Source organism: Beta vulgaris, chromosome 5 (assembly GCF_026745355.1).
Source record: "Beta vulgaris subsp. vulgaris cultivar EL10 chromosome 5, EL10.2, whole genome shotgun sequence".
Taxonomy (NCBI): Eukaryota; Viridiplantae; Streptophyta; class Magnoliopsida; order Caryophyllales; family Amaranthaceae; genus Beta; species Beta vulgaris.
The window spans coordinates 66,572,328-66,591,293 of NC_079206.1; the positions used below are offsets into that span (position 1 = coordinate 66,572,328).

General features: G+C 33.6%; 2 protein-coding genes across 7 annotated transcripts; both read right to left on the minus strand.

Annotated features, from left to right (window-relative positions):
• Window positions 1–420: 420 nt before the first annotated feature.
• On the minus strand, window positions 421–4,915 carry LOC104894727 (protein LIGHT-DEPENDENT SHORT HYPOCOTYLS 4). Its single transcript, XM_010681030.4, is given in 3 exon segments — window positions 421–654; window positions 3,977–4,294; window positions 4,297–4,915. Coding segments are annotated over 3 exon segments (702 nt in total). The 5' UTR covers window positions 4,625–4,915; the 3' UTR covers window positions 421–598.
• Window positions 4,916–10,437: 5,522 nt separating this feature from the next.
• Window positions 10,438–17,247, minus strand: LOC104894729 (U-box domain-containing protein 3). 6 transcript variants are annotated; one of them, XM_019249806.3, is made up of 6 exons: window positions 16,941–17,247; window positions 14,544–14,824; window positions 13,708–13,842; window positions 11,807–13,612; window positions 11,474–11,585; window positions 10,438–11,117 (listed from the first exon to the last, which is right to left on the minus strand). In XM_019249806.3, the coding sequence occupies exons 2-5, from the start codon at window positions 14,817–14,819 to the stop codon at window positions 11,520–11,522; spliced, it is 2,283 nt and encodes a 760-aa protein (XP_019105351.1). In that variant the 5' UTR covers window positions 14,820–14,824; window positions 16,941–17,247; the 3' UTR covers window positions 10,438–11,117; window positions 11,474–11,519. The 6 variants fall into 6 exon arrangements, with proteins under 6 accessions (XP_019105351.1, XP_019105349.1, XP_010679335.1 ...); XM_019249804.3 differs by having other exon boundaries at window positions 10,438–11,137; XM_010681033.4 differs by lacking the exon at window positions 10,438–11,117 and having other exon boundaries at window positions 11,169–11,585; window positions 13,726–13,842.
• Window positions 17,248–18,966: the final 1,719 nt, after the last annotated feature.

The following is an 18,966-nucleotide window of genomic DNA, read 5'->3' on the forward strand; positions in this document are numbered from 1 at the left end:
TGTAATTGACACGTATTAATTAAGTTACTATTGCTACGATCTCAAATCATATATCAACAATCAAATCATTTATTATTACGCATGCACAACTTTTTCGATGTACTTCCTCCGTTTCAAAATAGATGCTACATTGTTGACTTTTCCACTATTCATGAATGAGGTTTGACCATGCATTATTTACTATTAGGTAAAATCAAATGTTATAATGTAATATGTTGTTGGATTTGTCTTAATGTATATTTTCAGAAAATCAAAATTTTATACTTTACTCTAATACATAATTAAAGATATTAGTAGTCAAAGTAGTGCCTCGACAAGCGTTTTAGTCAACAATGTACCATCTATTTTGAAACGGAGGAAGTATTAGTTTTGGCATTGATATATAAAAATAGCTGCAAATTTAACACGAATAATATGAAAAAATAAACGTACGTAATAAATTAAGTGTTCTGATAATATAGAAGGGATTAACAATTTAACATTTAACACCCTTAAGTTTATAATTCAAAGCTTCGAGTAATTCAACGATCAGTACTTATCTATAAAGTGAATTGTCTTGGAATCTTTTAAAAAGGGAAAGAAAAAAAAAAAGTCCTGATTAAGCATTTTCTTCAGCTCCACCATGGAAGTTAAGGGTCATCCCAATAATTTTTCCTAAAAAGCAGATAATTATTAGTAAATAAATAAGTACTAATAGTAAGAACACAATATCCAACGATGATCCCAATTACTTTGTCGGCTAGATTAACTACTGATTGAATGAAGTACAAGATTTAACTTCATTATCGATCTATATGGCTTGTTCATAGCAAGCTTTTCGCTTATTAACAAATAATAAAAGGTCATGGAACCATAATAATTCGTTAGATTGAACATAGAAGTTAGAATTATACAAGCATTGAAATTCCATGCAAAGAAATGTACGTACACTTCACAAGAATAGTAATGTTAACAATCAACATATATCATAATCGAATTTCTATGTGTACCTAATTTTTTTTTTTTTTGGGTAAATAGACGTTTTATAAATTAACTAGAAACAGATATAGAAAATACATGCCGAGTAGTTTCGCCCTGTATTAAATAAAAGCATGTGTATAATGGGTAGTATTAAATAATAGGTAAGTATAAGATCCAATTTGAAGAAAAATCTAGATAAAAACACTTATCAGAAACATTTGTAACAAGCAACTTGTGACTTCAATAAAATTCGAGGTGAAGAGATACTTATCTCCGTTAAAATTCCGATCACGTAAGTCAAAAAGTTTGTTATCCAACTATTGTAAATCTTATGTAGCGCAACTAATTACCTAATAAACAATCTCTTTAATTTTTAAAAAATAATCTTCTTTCATTTGATTCAAGTTTCAAAACATATCCATCTTTTACTATTAGGTTATAAAATAGTTTCATTACCACACAACCTAGACTACTGCACTCTACACCCATTAGACAATACACTGAAAGGGGTTACTCCAAATAGCTCATAGATCAAGCTATAATATATATATATATATATATATATATATAATATATTATATATATATATATATATATATATGTTGGTTTTTGTTTTAATCATTGAAGGTGTACTTTCTTGCTCCATCATCCTTTTTACAGTATTATAAACACATCAATCTATTTAATAACCAATCAATAAAAGTTAGTTCCTAAGAGTTGAAATTTTCATAATACTTATAAACTGAAACAAATTTTAACAAGATTTTATATGGCATTACATTTTACAAGATCATTAATTAGTTGCAATTTGATGTCAAAATTTATCTAAAAACAAATGAAGTATAGGTTTTGAGATAGAGATAATTATATAGAAAGTTAGTAGTTGTTAGATATCAAATCTTAGTAAAACTATATAGTAATTAGCTCCCCAAAATTTCTACTACTATTAGTAGCCAAAATGTTGTTTTATCAATTCTCTATACCTATAACAATATGCTAATTATATTGTACTCCCTCCGTTTCAAAATATAATTCCCATTTCTATTTTGAGAGTCAAATTTTAAAAACTTTGACCAAATATTTTTACTAATGTATAAAAAAAAAAATATTCATGAGGGGTCTTGTTAGATTCGTCTTAACGTATAAATTCGTAATAATAACTTTTTATATTTTTTACTAATAAGAAGTAGAAGATATCGTAGGTCAAAGGTACGTCTTGGAGACTGTGCAAAATGAAATGGGAACTATAATTTGTGACGGAGGGAGTAACATTTAGCAAATTAGCATTATTTCATAACCAAAATGCTAAGATAACACTTTGACTAATTAGTTATACACTTAAACATCCTCAAAATGCTAAATTATGTTGTTAGATATAGGTTGTTATTAGAATAAGCAAGACATTTTCATTACTTTAATTTGCACTAAGGCCAAAGTAGAACTTCTAGCCACACCTAAATAGGAAAAATGCTTCCATAAGCAAGAGTATATTCTCAAATCCAAGAAAAAACTACAAAACCCTTATGTCGTCTAAGCTAGCCATTGTTTTATAATATGATCATTCTAGGTTTATCATAAAACATGAGCAATATTTTAAAGATTAGTGAACCAACCAAGAAGATAGATAAAACTTAATTAACTACTCATGTGTCACATGGTAAATTATCATAGAATCTGGTGCATAATTAAGCGAGAAAAAAGACAACAAATAATAGAATATAAACACTTGGAGTTATATATCCTTATTATTAGGACATACTTATTATTAGGACATATAGAAAAGAACAAAATGGCATGTTCAGAACTTATTGAATTTTAATTCTTGCGTAAGTTGTTACTTGGTAGTGATCTCACAAATAATTTTAGGGTTAATATGAATTAAGTTTTTTTTTGTCTCTGAAGTGTAATTAATGCATATAACATATAAAGACAGTATTCTTAGCCAGATATTTTAGGGCATTTTTTGGGTCAAACTCGTTTAGCCGGGCTAATCTTGATCAGCTCTAGTTTCTTTTTTCGAAACATTCTTAGAGAACCTCAAGAACAGTAATAATGTCCCAAATTTATATATAGGTATAACATATGATACGTATATTTTATAACCAAACACAATTGGTAACGCTTCCTTTAAAAGAAAGTAGCATAACTTCATCTGTCATTCACTGATTGCTTTTTTTGGGGGTTTAAATAAATGAAAGCTTCCAATTTCAGCAGTACTACTAAAGCAGAAGTTGAACTCAAACAGTTTCCTAGTATTCTTTTATCATATTGCAGTCAAAGAACAACTGTTTTGAAAATATTAAATATAATGTCCCAAGTTTATCATCTTCATCACTACTAGTATCACTTAATTTATATTAGTCTAGTGTTCTCCTAATTTCTTGTTAGAACATCAAAGAGAGAAACCATAAGCACATTATTACTTATGCTATATCATTTTACCTTAAGCTTAGTATGTTATACTCAATATTATAGGGAATCTAATTAAGTTGCCGACAATAATTTAAGTTTCGCCATAATACTCTATCCACACAACTTAAACGAGACATTTCATAAGAACTTGTTCTTCCTTATTAATTACTTTTGAATTTTGATACTTTGGATCTCTTTTTATTAGTTATGCACACAACTCAAAGTTACTTTTTGACTAATATATTCATATTTTTCATGTCCGAATTGCTAATATCATACAATTAAGCCAAAATTAACCTCAACACCACAAACCATGATGCAGGTGCACCCAACACGACCAACTTTAACCAGTAATAAATTAAATCCCCTTCATTCTTATTTCAATTCAAGATCATGTTACACTTCCCCCCTTCTTTCTCTTTAACCATAAATGACATAAAACATTGATCACATAACCTTACTAATTAATAATACTACTAACCCTAGTAACCCTAACAATGCCACCACATGATCATAAAACCAACAACATAATAACACTACTACAACATACAACATACAACACACATACAGCTAAAACTTCCTACTAATTATCATTAAACAGCACCTGGTGGCGGCATTTGGTGCAGTGGCGGTGGCGGTGGCGGCGGCATCATCGATATCGAATCGATAATCGGGTTCGGGCCCCCATTAACAGGCGGAACCCTCTTACGTTTCTTCTTCTCATAGCTAATACCTCTAGCTTTAGACTGAGAATCTCTAACCTCCCTTAAAAAAAGCCTAACAGCTCGGGCCCCAAACGGGTTGATCTCGGGCTTACCACCATTTTCTTCATAAGCAGCTCTCAACCGTCCGATTAAAGCATCAAGTGATCCCCAAGCTTGACGAAGTGGACACGGGCAAGGGGCAGGTGGGTTTGAGTGCCTAAAGGACATAGTTGAGTATGAACCTTAGTTTTTCCAAACTGATCTAAGTAACGTAAGAACTCTAGTACATGGGCTCCACTACAACGGTTAAGTGATAGTGGTGGTCGGTGGTTTTTAAGGTATTGACCAAAAGTATTCCAATCTCTTCTTTTTTGGTTTTCATATCTACTACTACTAGTTGAAGAAGGTGAGGTTGAAGAAGAAGAGTTTGAGAGAGTATTAGTAGTAGTAGTATTAGTGATAGTGGAAGAAGAAGAAAGGAGAAAAGATGAAGAATTGTTGTTGTTGTTGTTGTTTTGTGTAAGATGAGAGATTAGTGGATGATCCATTTTTTGTTGTTGTTGTTGTTGTTTTTTGGTAACTTTTAGGGTTGTTTGTGTGTTTTGAGGGAGAAAGAAAGAGATGAAGATGATAATATTTGAAGGAATTTTTTTGGGGGGATGGAGAGAATTTTGGGTTGAGGGAGATGGGGGTGTTTAAATAATTGAAGAGGTGTAAATAGTAGTAGTAGATGTGTGGTTGAATTCAAGAGGAAATGTTGAGAAGGAAGTACAAGTTAGAGCCTAGAGGGACTATGTGAGTGAAATTGGTGTATAGCTAGTGAAGGGTTAAGGGTGGGTGGTGTTTGTATTTGTGGGGGGTTATTGAAAGGGGTTATACATTGGAGGGATTGGACTTTAGAGGAGTTTTTCTTCCCCTAAAAATAGGGTCAACATGAGAGTGGGGTTACTATTTTGAAGTTGTTACTTTTGATAGGGAGAGCTAAGGGGTGGGGATGATAGCTAAAGGTGGCCATTGGATTGGGTTGACTCTAAGGAAGACACAAGTTTAAGCCAAAAAAAAATATATATGAGGTAGACACTGTATAATAAGCGTGTTTTTTAATAGAAAGTACGATTGATACAACATACAATACATATTTTAATATAAGGGAAAACATTATGGAATCACAAAATTAAGCCTAGGCATGGTAATCCAGTACGATAGGCCTGTAGGCCATTTGGTTTTGGATCTGATAGGTTCAACATGGTAAGACCATGAGTTAACGCTCTTGCACAATCTAAACCATTATTATATTGATATATAGTGACAATGGTTATGTTAACATGAACGTATAAGGTAATGCTATGAAATCGACCATTTGAATCTAGTAAAAATCACGTGTTTTTAATATATGATGTGCACTACGCTTCCAATTACGTTGTTTCATTATATCTCTTATTCTTTGTTTTAATTTATATATTGTATGTTCTTTTATTATGTATGTTGTTTATGAATGAAGATGAAATTTCTTCTTTTATTTTGAAATGTAAATTCGTACCTAATTTTGAACGATGTCATCTCCCGTGTGCGGCATGATCTAATTAGTGCATTATAAGTAAAGCAATTTAAAATCCTAACTTCTTTAATGGGGTTGTTTGACAATTGGTTGTTGGCTGTTGGCTTTTGGCTGGTTTAGTTGGCTTGTTTGACTGGCTGGAAGCATTGGCAGTATGTATTGGCTTTTTAAGTTGGTTGTTTAAGCCAGTTGTTTGCAAAAGTGTTTGGCAAAATTAATTGTGACTGTTGGTTGTTTATTAGAGAGTTTATGGGCCAACAAGCCAAAAGCCAATCCAAAAAGCTGCTCCAGGCAGCTTTTTCATTTTGGCTTAAAAGCCATCTTTTCGGCCAACCAAAAAGCCAATAACCAAACACTTCTTTTGGCTATTTGGCCAAATGAAAAAGCCAAAAGTCAATGAAAAAGCCATTTACCAAATATCTCATTATGAGTTATATGACTTACCCTAACCGCCATCAGTGAAACAATTTGAAGACCTATCTACTTTCAAAGTTTGAAGACTTCCAAATATTTTGATGGCCAATCCTTGAAAATTAAACATGTTGTTGCCACATTTTAGTAAGGGAAACAAGAATCTTATTGTTGTTTGTCGTTCTAAATTTAATGGTCACCTAGTGACTCCAATTTCATCCAAACTTATCTTTAACTTATATAATAATTGTCATCATCCCATCAAAAAGGTCTTTCACTATCAAGTTCATTTCTAGTCACATAAATAGACCTCAAGCTTCTTTGAGAGCTTGCTTAAGCATTTGGAAGACTTCTATATATTAAGCATTTATCAAACATTTTTTTTTTTTGAGGGGAAGCATTTATCAAAGATAGTATTTAGTTATCTGTGATATGTTCAAAATAAGTAGGAAAAAGTACTTATAAACTAGTTGACATGAAAAGACGTTTTTATACTTCATGTTAAAGTTTTTCTTCAAAAGCATTTGACAAGGCTTTAGGTTAGTTCAAATACTGTTATAAGTTTCGAAAAGTAAAATACACCTAAAGAGAGCATTTTCGATCTCGGATAAATTAAACCTATAATATGTTGAGTTTATGTATACTCCTTGTATCTAGGACCAAATTCACAACTAAAAAGAAAATGAAAAACAAAGAACATGGAAGAATCATGATAATCTAGAGTTTCTTATAATTGCATTGGAAATGTAATTATGATATTTATGAATGTCAAGTTGTGCGATATTATCTTGGAAACAAAGAAGCTTTTGTCATTACTGTTCTTTTAACCCTTTATTTATATTCCTAAAAACCAACCTTCAAACAAAGAGAACGTAAACCCTTTACATATAGCCTAGGTAAAAGCACCTGGAAAATATGACAATTTAGAACAACATAAAAGGTTGAAATGTTGATTTGTACGAAGAGAATCAAAGAAAATGAGCAGAATTTAGAAACTCAATATGTTCTATATATATAAGGTAAAATTCTGTTTATACACTGTATTTAGTCACCGGCCCACTGCCACTGTTCCCTCTATATTACTACAGTAAATAAAAACACCACTTTTACACATGTTACGTACTAAATTTAGGGTTTGTTTTATAAAAGACCGTCTATTTTAAAACAAAAATTAGGCAATAGTAAGTTCAATATTAAAAAGAGAATTAGCCCAAGAGTGACTAAGTTAATTTCTTTCGCAGACAAGTTTAATCTATTTAGTGATTAGGTCTACTTTTATACTTCCTCCGTTTTTTTTTAGATGTTACACTTTCGATTTTAGGAAATTTTAAATTAGATGTTACACTTTTATTTTGGGTAATAACTTCTCTCTATCTATCTCCTATCACATGTTCACATGGGACCCTTTTGTTTTGCATTCTCTCTATCTCTCTCATCTCCAAAAATTACCTAGGAGTCCGTGATTTGAAAAGTGTAACATCTAAAAAAAACGGAGGAAGTATTAAAATTAGACGATCTCTTTTGATATTTTTTGTTAAAGCTAAAATTCCATTTTGAAGTTTGCTTACCATTTTGCTACATTACTTACCTAGAAACAGGGAGCACCGAGTATCTTAACTAAGGATCAACGTCTATATACTTCCTCCGTTTGAAAATAAATGAAACGTTTTTGTGATGTATGAGCATTTTGAGGGAGCTTTTCATGGAGTATTTCAGAAAGGAGGTGGTAAAAAGCTTCTTTCATTTTTCCATTCATTTATTTTCAACCGTTCATCTAATAAATTGATGCTAGTGTAAATTGAGACTTTTTGCACTAAAGTAAGAGATTTTTTAGGTATTTCAGCTGTCTTTTTTCTCACATTATTTTTAATATTCCAGGAATTTTATATTATGATAAATTGATTCCAATCAATATATAACTTGAGTTCAATGCCAATAAAGAGGGTTCAATTACAATTTTATCACTCACAATATGCTTTGTTTAGTCACTTTAGTGCAGATAGATTCAAACAAGTCATATTCAGGGTGAAGAATTAATTCAGATAATTTGAATTCAAAGGCAGGTCAAGTTGTTTAATAACAGAAAATCACATAAGAAAGTAAGAAACCATTGTACATTAGTAGAGGTTTAAAAACATCAACTTTATCATCAACTTGTAAAAAAAAAAAAGACTACACTTTTTCAGTCTCAAACTGAAAACAAATATACTCTTATTTTATAAAGTTTTTTTTTTTTCCTATTTTCATATTTACTAATAAATATTTTATATCATTATTATCGTCAGTTGCATATTATTAAAATTTATATTAAAAAAAATAATATTCTTAATATATTCATTGAAATGAAATCAACAATATTCCACATGACTGTTTTTTTTTTCTTATATGTTGGAAATAATTTACAAGATTTTGCTTTTACTAGCTTATTAATAATGTCAAAATTGCAAATATGAATCACTATACGGAACGGCAAGGATAATAAAGTAAAATTAATTTTTTTTACCCTTCATGCATTACATGAGTTTTTGCAATATGATTTGAATCTTAATATAATTGTTTATAAAGGGATTTATAACTTATGGGGGAAACGATGAAGAAAGAAGTATGCAACGATTATGCAACAGTGGACATGCACTTATAGAGGTCATGTAGTACCATAGTTATGATGGTGGTTAAGACAAATGAATAAATGTGAAAGAGGTTGCAATGTTATCATCGGTTGCAGATAAACAATATATATAGTACTTTGGATGTATTCATAGACCATGATAGATGAATATCACTTAAAATTTAATTAACACATTGCCTTGCTACATATAGAACACTTTGGAAGGTATTAATAAGGAAAGTCTACAATGTGTATATGGTAATATTTCTACACCTCTAATATTTTTTTTTTTTGCCCTCCTTTCGGGAACTCGTGGTAAAAATGAATTTTCTTTGGGCTGCCCTTGTACAGAACCACTCACCCAGAGGCCCACCAAACCCTAAATCCCCCCCCCCCCTTCCCGCCAAGAATGTTGAAATTTGCTTCCACTAAGATTTGAACCGTGGTCTCCCATATGTGAAATAGGAAGCCATTCATTAGACCTAAGGGTCCTTGGTAATTCTACACCTCTAATTAATGGATCACAATTCACAAAGAAAAACACGTATAAAGATAGAGTTGCGATACTATAAACATATTAGCATGAAACTTCCCCTTACAAAAATACATACACATATAAGCACATTACACAATTTATATTTATCTACCATACAAATTCTTAATCATGGGGGTTATGTGTGATTAGATAGTAATCTATACTAATATATTAAAAGACATGCGTAAATCAGAAACGGTGCCACGTGGCGCTCTCCCTAGGGAATTTTAGTTCATGTAATCCATGTACAATAAAAAAATTTAGAAATTGCATAGTATATATAGGTTTTGATCCCGTGACCTCAAGTTCATGAACTAAAATTTTAACCACTAGACCAAGTTGTATTTAGTGCTATCATATCAAAGTACAATATTAATAAATTAAAATTTTCTTACCCGTGGCATAGCGCAGGCCTAATAACTAGTTATGGGAATAAAACATGGGGTTATGTGTGATTAGATAGTAATTATGGGAATAAAACATGGTAAATTACAATCTTAAAATAGAAAAGTTTTTGGTAAAAACTCCCATAGTTTAATTTTTTTTTGAAAAAAGACAAAAAAAACAAACAAACAAATAAGAAGTAAAACTATGACATGATCACATGCCTAACTCCCTAAGCATTGAGAAATTTTGGGGGTGGGGGCATTGAATTGAGATAGCAGCCTTGTAATTACTGACTTCCTATGCCTTATCAGTTATCAAACACCACAACAATTAAGGATTGACTTTATGTAGTTGGACCATTCAAAGAAATGCCAACATTTCATCTTCAATAATTCAAACAAGTCTCAATTTGATAAGGACATGAGTCTTCCAAATACATGCACTTTCAAAATCAAAGTTATTCTCTCATACCCCTTTCATTCATTTTGATAAAAAATCTTCAGATTTTTCTTTGTTGCAACTTATAAGAAGCCTAATAAAGGCCAAATTCAATGGGCCAAATTCCGATATAGATCCTTTTGCTATGACTTATGATATTCCTTTCTTAGTTAATGGTATATATACATATACAGCCATGAATTGAAATTGACTCAAGTGGTGAGTTTTCCCATCTTCCCTAGCAAGGTCTAGGATTCAATTCCTACCCCCAAGCATTTGTTTGGGATTTAAGGGCGAGGGGGGGGGGGGGGGGGGGGGGGGGGGGGGGGGGGGGGGGGTTCAGGGGTTCAGGGTGTGTCTGGCTTGTAGTGGGCCTTTGGGTGGAGGTTGTGCGAAGACAATCCAGAGGATTCTACTTAAAAAATTAATAAAAAATATACGTATACAGCCTTTTATTAAATAGCATATACACCTCATGCGTCGATACATTATGTATACACGTAGTTTCCTTGTATCGTACACATACGTGATGCATGTAGCGCACAAGAAGTGAAAGCATGATATGATTTGCGCCCCTTGTAGGAATGATTTGAAGGTGCTAATGCAATGCTCCAACAATTGCTTCTGTCTTTAATTCATCCTTCTGCAATGAGAAACAGCAGTATGGATACACATTGTTGATCCACCAACTACCCAAACTCTTGCTCCTGCTTAATTAACTCATAGTAAAACTTCAAACATATACAAGTACAATATACTTGTCAATTTTAACATGTCCTTCTCATTACCAATGTACTTCAAACTAAGTGTATGAATTTTATAGGTCTTAGTCAAGCGCAGAGTAGTCAGGCCCAAACGAGTAGAGATACCGAGTAATAAGTGACCATCCAATGGACCAAACTCAAGTCCGGCCCTCTACGTATGTATAATAGAGCCACGAAGGAAGTGCAACCACATCCAATCCAAGGTCATAACTCATAAGCTTCGTCTCCACGTGACTTTACCAATTAAGCTAGTTGAATTTCTTTGTTTTTGCCATCCCCTAATAAGAACCTTAATCGGAATCCGGATGCATGCAAGACTTGCTCAATTGTTGCAAGCTACCTGTATAGACAACCAACCACCTACTTTCTCTATGATGAGAAAATAAAAATCTTGACAAGAAATCTGCTCTCCAAAAGTATGCCAAAATAGCCATTGTATGCTCAAGCTTACACAATGTTCTAAAGAAGACTAAACAATGAATTGCAGACACCAAGATTCTATATTACAAATATATATACAAATTTAAAGACGAATTTTATCAAGAACAAACTCATCACTAACAAACCCCTACCTGACTAGTAGCTAATATGTACTATACAAACTAAATCTTAATGACTTGCATACTTGATTGAAAAGATTTACGAGTTAAAGAATGCCTGATCTAAGAAGGATACGAATTTTCTAACGTAAATTACCTCATTAAAAAAAGATGGTGAATACAATAGGAGTAGCAACATTGCCTCACTTCTTTCTTTTGCCTGAGCCCCCTTCACGCTGAGTACGAAAATGGCTCAGAAGTTGCTGCGCCTGCAAATCATTAAATAAAAATTAGTGTTATTCCTTTAACACTCGAATTTGGCCCATTGACAGAGATTTTAAGTGTACCTCAAAAAGAACTAGACTTTACTTGAAAGCACTTAGAATCTTCAGATAAGTATACTTTTCGAACATACTATAAACTAAACTCATATTTAAGACCTCAGAAAAAAGAGAGAAGAGAAACAACAAAAGAAAAGAGTGTCACATACTTTCTCTTTAGCTCTAGGGGTTCCTGATTGTGACAGAGCAACAAGTGGAGGAACAGCACCTTCTTGAAGCACTAAGTTGCAAAACTTGTTACTATTAAGACACAATTGCAACAGCACAGAAGCAGCATTTTCCTTTCCTCTTTGCGAACCTGAGTCAACAATCTCAACAAGCAGCGGTATCCCACCTTCCTTGGCAATTGCCAAACGCCCTTCTGTTATTGGGGATAGATTTGCGAGAAGGGCTACAGATTTGTCAACCATTCCTGTGGAAGGTTCTAGAAGCTGAACTAGATACTTTACAGCCCCGCCCTGAACTATTCGAGCTATATTTTCATGACAGATGGACAAATTAAACAAGGCAGTTGCAGCATCCTTCTTCCCTCTGATAGTTCCTCGAGCTAGAAGATCAACTAGCACTTTGATTGCTCCAGAGCGGCCAATCTTCGATTTGAAATCCTCAAGAAGAGAGAAACTGAAAAGAGCTGCAGCTGAATTCTCTTTAGCTGTATCAGTGCCTGTCTTAAGCACATGAATTAAAGGTTCAATTATTCCAGCTTCTGCAATCTTTGCTTTAATTTCTTCATTAAGTGAAAGATTCAGAAGCGCTGTCACAGCATGCTCCTGGGTTATCTTGACATCAGTGTGTAGAAGTGAGATTAAAGGGCCAATAGCTCCACATTTCCCAATAATTATGCGGTTCTCCATGTTGTGCTTGGCAAGAAGCCGTAGCTCAGCTGCCGCTGAAGTTTGCAGCGAATTTGATGGTCCTTTAAGATGCTCTACCATTTCATCAACATGAAATGATGACGTCGTTTCATCATGTCCCGAGTCCGAGAATGAAAGTGAGTGAACTTTGCCATACTTATTGCTGCCATTGGCATTCATCGCAGAGCTCGTATATGCACTCTGAGAAGATGAATGCTCTGACACTATCTCACCTACTTTTTCATGCCTGTCAGAAATCCTTGACAATTCGCTTATTGATGATGGCACGTAGTCGCAGCTGGAAACAGCACTTGTTGCAGAGTGGGTCCTACTGTGAGCATACGTGTGTTCGGAGGATCGGTGATTCGAATTCTTAGCCTCCAAACCTTGGCACGTGCTCGAGCTTATCTCACCAGATAAAGAAGAAGGTTCATCAATGTTTAGCCTCCCTACTGCATCTCCAACCTCTAGGGAGGACCGGGACATAGAGTCACTACTATGAACCGAACAGCCGAAACTATCGGTACGAATTACATCTTGAGCAGATAATTCAGAACTATTTGGAGGTTTCAGATTATTTTCCTGTAACCAATTTGCTATCAGTGCCTTGACAGTGTAATTTGGTATGACATTAGTGTGTGAAAGATACTGGCGGGTTTTAGGGCAGATTCTCAACCCATGATCAAGCCATTTCTGGATGGAAGACCTCTCAAAAGTTTGACCCGAAGCTACAATGACTGGATCTAACATGAAAATTAATGACAAAGGACACCGGAAGTATGATGGGATAAGAACACCTTTCATTGTTCCAAAGCATCCATTTTTAAGCAGATAGTCCCGAATAAGAGCCAGGAGATCCACAATTTGATTTATTTGATCCACTTCTTCTACGCACTTGTTTGCATCAAGTTTCACCCTCTCCTTTTCAACAGCAATACTCTCTTTAAGTAACTCCTGATTTGACACTAGGCTCAGAGACTCCACAATTTCTGCCAAGTGTTGACTGCAAGAGATTAGATTATCGTTTTTACTTCTTAGAGCCTGTTCCATGTGTCCTGAGATCCGCTCTGGTTGCCAGCTCTGAAGCTCCTGGACACAATGCTGAAATGTAATACCAAAGTTAGAGACTACGACAAGAGCTTGAAAGTAGATTTAAAGAATGAGAGTATATTTGATAAGGAGTTATCCGAAGCTACCATTATCTCGGTACATACTTGCACACCAGCGAAACTTGACGAAGACGGTGATGTTCGTAACAACCTACATAATATACTACAAATCTCAAGGGCAGATCTCTTGATTGTTTTCAGCAACTGCTCACTTCGTGAAACCTGACAAATGAAGCGGTTATAAGATAGTGGTAACTCAGAAGAACAAATTGTTAAAATCTAGCACAATGTACATAAACATTACCCCAAAAACTACAACAGGTACCCAGAATTTCCTTCTTAGGTCTTTACTGAAAAGCAAAGCACATAATGGGAAGATAGGGAAAGGGGGAAGACTAGAAAATTAACAGTTAGAGTAGGTCACAAGTAGCAGAAATGCACTATTTGAAAAATGATGTTCATGCACGCAGGAGAAAGAGAAGGTATAGCGAGCAACAAGTAGCACCACCCATAGCCTGGAGGAACAGAGTGAGCATGGAAAGTAACTACAGCCAAAACCATCACCATTTCAAACACTGCTAAACCACATATGGGAAAGTGAGCAATATCTTAAGCATTGTCTTAATTTCTTACTGTTTCCAAGCTTCCTCAACTTTATAAGATTCTTCAATTTTCAGCAAAAAGGTGTAACAAAGGGAGCATTATGCCGTTATCTTCACCGGAGTGTCACGAATCTGAAAATATAACCCCGAACTTAACTATTCTGAACTTTTTTAAGGGAAACTATTCTGAACTTAATAGACCTTATATTAGCCCAACATCTGAACTTATTTCCCAAAACTAAGTGAAAACTAGGTGAGGAGAAAACGCCAAAACTAAACTGGAGAGGAGAGAATGTGGGGAGGAAGAACCCATCTACTCACAGAAAGAATACTGCTCATCTTCGGAGACCACTGTTCCATAAATTCCCTAGCAGTGTTAATGTAAATATCCAGATCTTCACACTCCTTCCATAAAACTGCTTCTGAAGCTATCTTGTCATCATCAATTTCATCAAGAACAGGTTTCAAATGCTTGAGCATAGTAGCCAATATCTCAAATTCATTTCGAGTAGGCATAGCCTTTGATGTTTGACATGACATTAAATGAATAAATCGAGAAATGCTGTTGTTCAAACATCTCATGTATTTAGCCTCCATTTCACCTGCATCAACAACAAATGATATGCTTCAATTGCGATGTATCTGTAACATAGTAAGCAAAAATCTAGTTTCTCATCTTGAGAAGAAACTTAAATACAGCAATCAGAACATTATCAAGAGAAAAGAGATTCCTACATACACTGATATGCCTAATTGCCTATATTGTAATCCTATTATCTAAAGACATCGTTTGATTTCGTTTCCCAGTGTAAAGCCCCCGTTGTTTTTCCTCATATACGTAAGGATCGGTTTGGAAAGTATTCTATATGATGAACAGAGCTCCAAATTCCATATGTACATACAAAAACTCAATCTTGATTCATACAGTTGACCCCATCGGGATTAAGGATTGGGAACTTTTGTTGTGGTTGTGGTCACTTTAGACACTGGTAACAGCCTATATTCAGCAGAGAAGTAAATTATCCTCAGCTCCGCAGCCAGAAGGGAATGGGATTTAGGCCCTGATGTCAGTTGGTTCTCATCACACACAGGAACATGCACTGAGATGGGACTGTCATGCCCAATAATGCATGACATACATGCCACCGCGATACACAGATATATAACTACATCTAAAGAAAGATTAATGCCAAGAAGCTCCAAGCATTGATCATCAGCATTGAACTAATTGTTATGAAAATATACTTCTCGTCAGCTTCAAGTTCAATATATACACAAATCTCTCAATATATCTCTTGCTTTTAATAAATCCACAAAAGCAGGTGTAATGAGTAAACCACAAAAGCAGGAAAAAAGAAAAAAAAAAAGCGAAACACAAAATCTAAATCCCAGTCTTTTCTTGCTTTAGATCTTCAAGTTTCAGTCTGTAAGGCAATCATGTAATACTAATCTATCATGATAACTTTTGCAGTAGGCCCTCCTTATATCCTATGGGATAGTCCAGGGTATAGTTCGAAAAAGTTTGAACATGTGCTTTGGCAGAAATACATGACCTTACACTAAAAAGCTATATTATGCATCATACCTTTAAATCTAATGTCTAGACAAAGCGTGTCTCGTACGAATTCACAACCCAAAGTCTCAGAAGAACAATATCTATTCCATAGAGCTAAAACACTGCGACACTTTTAATAATCATCTCAAACCATAGTAACATATGACATCTAGACACTTCAAATGACCAAAAAAATGATCCAAATCCCTAAAACAGATGAGTCTGAGCCTCAAAGCCACCCCGCAACCGCAAATTGTCCCGACTCGAACTACTATATACGACAACTCACAAGTACAACTCAGTTTCCAATAAGCAAACAGAAGCATAAAGAACCATGAAAGTTCAAACATCCCCCACCTTCAGAACAAGAGAATTACAAATCAGAAAGAAAGATAAAAGGAGCAATGTAATTAAGCCTCTAAATAGATGATTACATAAACTCTGAACATTGAAAGATTTCTCAAATTCTTTTTAGATTTGAAATAAAATAATAGGTGACAATAGTAAACATCTTTACTCAAATCTGATGTGCTATAAGCTTAAAACATCCAGCTCCTCATCCATTTAGGATCAAACATTAACCCTCAATATAGTAATTTGTTCCTTGTTGTGCTGAAGAAAGTTGTTAAGTGAAGTATTTGGCAACTAGGGTCATAACTCATAACAACAGTTCTTACTTCACTTAACACCTTTCTTCAACAAGGAACAAAAACACTATAAATCCAGAAGAAAGAGCACCAAAAGGGGCTCTCTTGACATAATTTTTTTCAGGAAAGAAAAACATTTCTCTTAATAGAAGACTTCCATAACCCAAAATTTCTCTCAAGTAATACAGAAAACCTCATATTTCTGGAGAAATTTACACCAAACACATGCAGCACCTATTTTCATAGCACAAACAGCATCAATTTTCAATCTTTTCATTTTCCCAGCTAATAAAACATCATAGAGAACAAAACCCAATTAAATTCTAATCTAGAGGATCTCCAAAATAACAATATTACTCAAAAAAATTAACAACCCAAATCATGAAATAGCAAAAAAAACATGAATTTTTACCATGTTTCTACCCCAATAACATGGAAATAATTACAAGTTTGACAAAAGATATTAAAAACCCAGAAAAAATAAGAGGAAATATCAAATGAAGAATATGGTTTTACCTGATGCAGGGGAAAAGAGTAGGTGAAGGCATTAACAAACCCAAAAAAAGGCAAGTTTTGTTAGCATGAAAGGTGGAAAATTTGTTGAGACTGGAAAAAAGTCACCATTTTCCCCTCAAAATTTTTCCCATTTCTGGAAAACTCTCATATATATATGTACCTTGTTTACAACGCTTCCATGGACATCAAAATTTCAGAAATTTAAGAGAGGGAGTGTATTTTGATTAAAGAAGAGGGGTAATTTCTTTTGTTTTCCTGTTTAGGGCAAAAAGAGATAGGGGCCCATATTGTTTAGGACATGACTGTTTTTTTCTGTTCTAATCTCAGTTTTGTTCATGTTAAGAAGCTTGAATAGATTCGGTGCACAATAATTTTACTGTGAATATTGTACGGTATAATTTATTTTTATTTGATATAGTTGGTTTTTGTATAATATAACCACTGTTTGTAAAGTTAGTGTCTGAATGATATAGTCAGTTTTCTCTGTTATAATAATTTTTTTCAGTTTTAGTCAGGCTTTTGTGTAATATAGTCACTTTGTGTTCACAATAAATTATTGTGAGTCGTGTTCCTAAAAAAAAATAGTGAGTCGGGTCTACCCAAGACTTATTGTGTCTTATGTGTATAACACGATGCACGCTCAGCTCAAGTAATTGTGTGACGATATTATCGGTCGCATCATTTGTGCACCATCGGTCGCATCATTTGTGCTTTGTAGCTATTAGTAATTTTGTTTATGCATTATTAATAAACCTATGACTATCATATATTAAATTTTGTATTTTTTTAGCCTTTTTTATCTCTATGTTGCACCTTGAATTTCTTAACCTTTTGCGTTTATAGCGTATAAAAAAACATTAACATAAATCACCGCATATTTTAAAGGTTTATTTTCAAATTCATAACTAAGTTGTTTAGCAATGACCGAAATAATTTTTCGTCCACCATCCATATTAGGTTTGTACTGGATAATTTTACAATTAATAGTTATATATTTATCTCATAATAACTCCTTAAACATAATTTGTTATATTTTAGAGAAGTTATTATTTGCATATTGGTCCATATTTCAAATGAGATGAACGACGTACTAATATATTAAAAGGCGTGCGTAAACGAGGAACGGTGCCACGTGGCGCTCTCCATAGGGTGTTTTAGTTCATGTGATCCATATACAATAAAAAAAATAGAAATTGCATAGTATAGGTTTTGATCCCGTGACCTCAAGTTAATGTACTAAAGTTTTAACCACTAGACCAGGTTGTATTTAGTGATATCATATCAAAGTACAATATTAATAAATGAAAATTTTCTTACCCGGGGCGTAGCCCGGACCTAATAACTAGTTGTATAGTCTATAAGTAACTCCAATCCTTTCTATTCTTCAAACTAATGAATGAGGGAGAAAAATAATTACATTAATATATTAAGTTTCTTTATATATAGGATGATTACTAAAAGCATATGCTATTATTTCATTAAACATATAAATGAAGTCATGGCTTAATTTGTTGGGAAAAAAATAGAGTTATGGTTTAAGAATTTATATGTAAGATGTGTTATATATTGTGATTTTGAGTTATATTTTTGCATATATGTATCATACCAATATAACATACACCAAAACATAGATATATCATATGTATAATATGCATGTTTAACCTAATTTGATGTCATTATCCCTCGTTGATCACCAACCTAATCAAATATAATGTGTATATTTCTTCTAGCCTGAGAGTGAGCTTAGCTCAGTTAATTAAAGCTCCCTTTTCAATTTCACGAGATCTTGAGATCAAATCTCATCTCTACATTTTTAGCTCTCTAAACAGTACCCAAAAAAGTTCTTCTAGCCTTTGGGACTAAGGATGATCAGCAATTGGATGCACCTAATAGCCATTTTCTAGGGAGATCATAATGTTAATTTGGATGTATACATTTATTATTAGTGTTTATACATTATGTAACCTTTATATGTATAATTAACTCTAGATACATAAAATAAAATATTGTATCATAAAATTTTCCT